The 4,359-nt window shown below is 41.2% G+C and overlaps 1 protein-coding gene across 1 annotated transcript in view; it reads left to right on the top strand.

Annotated features, from left to right (window-relative positions):
* Nucleotides 1-1,582: 1,582 nt before the first annotated feature.
* ndufb9 (NADH:ubiquinone oxidoreductase subunit B9) overlaps nucleotides 1,583-4,359 on the top strand; it is a gene marked incomplete at its 5' end in the record, with an annotated part of 12,725 nt that continues 9,948 nt past the window's right edge. The window contains one exon of the mRNA XM_016550865.1: nucleotides 1,583-1,696. Within this exon, the coding sequence (XP_016406351.1) occupies nucleotides 1,583-1,696 (114 nt within the window). The remainder of the gene's footprint in view (nucleotides 1,697-4,359) is intronic.

Raw genomic sequence — 4,359 nt, 5'->3', positions numbered from 1 at the left:
CGACCGGTCCAGATATTTGGCATGCTAGATATTCGTTTGGTGTCGGCGAGCCTCTCTGATGTTTCGTTGAGTAGTTCACACATAAAGATTGCCGAGCGCTTGATCACCCGCTGATTTTCCCCCGATCACAGCCCGACCTGTCGGCGAGCTCATTAACTTGCAAATCGGGCTTAAATCGGGCTTAAAATCCTATAGTGTGAACTAGGCATCAGACATTTTTCAGTTATGCATATGAATGAATTTCAATATGGTTGATCAATGTTTTCACTCGTGTATGTAAGAGGTTTTTCAGTTATGCATATGAATGAATTTCACTAAGGTCGATCAATGTTTTTAGTTTCACTAGTGTTTGTAAGAGACTTTTCAATAACTATGGCCTATACGGCCCCTCATACAGCTGCCCTCATATTATAGAAAACTTGACAAATTTAAATCTTAATTCAGGCAATGTACGTTGTACAACCAGTGTTAAGACCATTTTTTTTAAATTTTCCATCTGTAATAAATGCTGTTCCATATTTGTGTAACACAAGGAAGCAACATACCTGTTGCAATTACCTAATTGTACCAAAAGAACAATTGATCAACTGAATGTTTTGACTCTGTAAAATAACTGGTAACAGATACCTTTTTTTATCAGCATTATTTATGACACTTCTATATTAATTAAAGGAAAAGTTCACCCAAAAATGAAAGTTAGCTTAAAATGTACTTCCCTTCAGACCATCCAAGATGTAGATTGTTTCGTCACTGGAGAAATGTAGCATTACATCACTTGCTCACCAATGGATCCTCTGCAGTGAATAGATAGCATATAACACAGGTTGTGCAAATGTCACACAAAATTCCAGCTTCCTCACCCGAATGAAAAGGTTTGTAAGCAATAATTAATGAAGATTGTTGTATTATCAGAGAAATAATGCAGACCCAAGGGGGAACTGGATTCAACAGAGGAATCAATTATTCTGCGTATATACTGTGGTAACCACACCTCAAGACATTGTTCAGATGTTTTATTTCAAGACATTTGTCAGGTTTTTGTCCTTTAAAATGCTTTTGTGTGTAGGACTAATTTATTATGGAACTCATCATAACCCTCCATTGCTTGTTCGTTTGCATGATGTGAGACATTACCCTTCATTCATACTGCCTAAATAAATGTAAAATTTGTGCAGTCACAAAAATACTTCTCTGTAAAATTCAAAGAATGTTAATTTAAGATGCTGTGCATTACCGTTTCATGCACTGCATTTCTATCCAATTAGTTATAGCTATTTGTTATATTTGAGTTTTTTTTTTTTCTTAATTTCAGGAAATTAAGCATATTAAGTACTCCTAAAAAAACATATGAAGAAAAGGTTTGATGTGTTATCATGGAAACAATATTTAACATCAAGAATCCTTTTGCAGTTTTACATATTTGCCAGAGTTTTGGCATTATTTGGACCAAATTTGTTGACAATCAGTTGGGTGGAGCTAATGAATCTCATTGGCAGAACAGTAAAAAGACCAGAGGCTACATGATTTGTAATGCCATTTTCAGTTATTAATTCCCTGTACACTTGCATTTCTGCTTTTCTAGGTTCCTGAATGGTGTCTAGATCATTGGCATCCCTCAGAGAAAGCCATGTACCCTGATTACTTTGCTAAGAGGGAACAGTGGAAAAAGCTGCGGGTTCAGAGCTGGGATAGAGAGGTATGCATGATCATGGCTTTCTGTGGCCTTTTTTTTACATTAAACCTGATGCTTTTGCTTTCAAGGTAGCTGAATGAGACCGTCATCACACTAATGGGAGGTTAAATGACATCAGCTAATTTTTCAAGAACAACTGAAATCCATTTGTATGTCCTTTAAGTCACCATGAAATCAATCTGCACTCCCGTTGCACTTAACTTTCCATGCCTGAGCACGCTTAATGCCATTATAATGCAACTTTTTGTTTGGAAGAAAAGCGCTCTTGCTAATAGATTTATAATTTGTGCAGTGATTTTCACTCAATCGTGCGTTATGTATCAGATGATTATTATGAAGGCAGCTAAGGTTGAGGGAGGAATTTGCAGCTTTACTTGCAAACTAAAATTCCTGTCCATCAATAAGGTTAATCATGTCTGCAAGCAATGAACGCTTTAAAAACTGTTCACCCTTTGGTAGACTGTATTTTAAAAGGGACATAACACACAGTTTTAGCCAATCTCATGTTAATCTTGAGTACCTATATAGTAGTGTTGCATCCTTCATATTGCCGAAGAGTCTGTAGTTTTATCAGATTTATAAAAGAAAAATACAGCTTTACGATTCTCTCCGAAAACAGCCGAGCTCCTGGAGGCATGCCGAGGGTGGAACGAAGAGTCACAAGCACTTACCAACAAAACACAGAAATGTTATGCAGTTTTACTTACCGCCTGTGGTTCCGACTCATGTAGGAGCTGAGCCACGCAGACACCAATGGTTGAATCAACAGATGACTTGATCAGAATCAGTTAATAAGAATTGCTTTGATCAGGAGAGCCAAATTCCAAAGCAACACTTTACGACCCCAATGCAAGTCATGTGATACCATCTGGACTGAGAATGATAAACTTCCCCCACAGTTTAATTAACCTCAAACAAAGAAACCCTTTTAAATCAAGGAATAACCATTGAAATTTATGTTGTTTTAAACCACGAACAAATGGTTAAAAGCACAGCGTGACTCAAAGAAATTCATGAGCTAAACACCTGGTGATTCTTCCCCACTCAAAACAAAGAGATATCACAGACCTTTGCTTAAATGACCAAATCCACTCTAAAACCCAGAAACTCGCAGTAAATATTAAAATGCATCAGATCATCCTCAAAATGATGATAAAGAACTTGTAATCAAATGTCATTTCATTGCATAACTCTATATCATGTCTGAAACCCATATATGTGAACATTAGGCTTTGATCAAGTCAAGTCAAGTTGATCTTTATTGTCATTCCGCTACATGTGGAGACATACAGTGGAACGAAATGCCATGCCTCACAGGACCATGGTGCTACATAAATACAGACATACAACAATGAAGTAAAACAGTATAAACCTAAACACAGCTAACCTACTACTTTACATGTGCAAAGGGAAAGTCAAGCAGCTGGCTGGGGAACAGAGCAAGATGATTTGTAGTGCATGAGCATGTAAACATACATATGTTATTGAGTCTTTTGTGGGATTTTGTACTCAACAGTTGTGTGAAAAGTGTCTAGTGCACATACAGGAGAGTGTGTTACTACTGGTGGTTTGTACAGGCCCACTCACCTGTGTGTAGCACACTTCGAATTGCACAAAAAAAAAAGTTTGTTTGGGGGGTGGAGAGGAGGTGAGATGGTCCATGTTTCAGGAGGTAGGGGGTTTGTGTGGGGTTTCAGAGGAGGGCGGGGTGATTTGAGTTCAGGGCTCTCACAGCCTGGGGGAAAAAGCTGTTGAGCAGTCTGGCGGAGCGGGTTCTGATGCTCCGGTACCGTCTTCCTGATGGTAGGAGTTTTCTTTTTTTTTCGTGATGTGGTAAGGTTGGGGAGTGTTTGGGGGGAGCTAAGATGGTCCGTGTTTCAGGAGGTAGGGGTTTTTATGCGGTTTTTCAGAGGGGGCCGGGGTTTGAGTTCAGGGCTCTCACAGGCTGGGGGAAAAAGCTGTTGAGCAGTCTGGTGAAGCAGGCTCTGATGTTCCAGTACCGTCTTCCTGATGGTAGGAGCTGGAAGAGACTGTGGGAGGGATGGGTGGGGTCCTTCACGATGCTGGTGGCTTTGCTGGAGCATCGTGTAAGGAAAATGTCCAGGATGGCGGGGAGAGGGGCACGATGATCTTTGCAGCTGTGCTTACTGTCCGCTGGAGAGTCTTGCGGTCTGCAGCGCTACAGTTCCCATATCAGACAGTGATGCAGCTGGTCAGCACGCTCTCAATAGTTCCCCTGTAGAATGTGGTTAGGATGGGTGGAGGGAGACTTGCTCTTTTCAGTCAGCGGAGAAAGTGTAGGCGCTGTTGTGCCTTCTTGGAGAGTGACATGGTGTTGGTGGTCCAGGTGAGATCTTCTGTGATGTGCACCCCCAGGAATTTAGTGCTGCTGACTCTCTCCACAGTCGAGCTGTCGATGGTCAGTGGGGGGTGGTCAACAGAGTTTCTCCTGAAGTCCATCACAACCTCCTTTGTCTTACTCACATTGAGGGACAGGTTGTTAGTGCCACACCATTCAGCCAGCTTTGCCACTTCCTCTCTGTAGTGCGTTTCATCACTGTTGCTGATGAGACCTACCACCGTTGTGTCATCCACGAACTTGATGATGTGGTTGGAGCTGAACTTGGCAGTTCAGTCGTGGCTCAGCAGCGTGAAGAGCCGCGGGC

This window comes from Sinocyclocheilus rhinocerous, unplaced genomic scaffold (assembly GCF_001515625.1).
Source record: "Sinocyclocheilus rhinocerous isolate Xijiao unplaced genomic scaffold, SAMN03320098_v1.1 scaffold915, whole genome shotgun sequence".
NCBI classification, from domain to species: domain Eukaryota; kingdom Metazoa; phylum Chordata; class Actinopteri; order Cypriniformes; family Cyprinidae; genus Sinocyclocheilus; species Sinocyclocheilus rhinocerous.
Note: the sequence above shows the minus strand (reverse complement) of the source record. Positions and strands in the feature narration are given on the sequence as shown.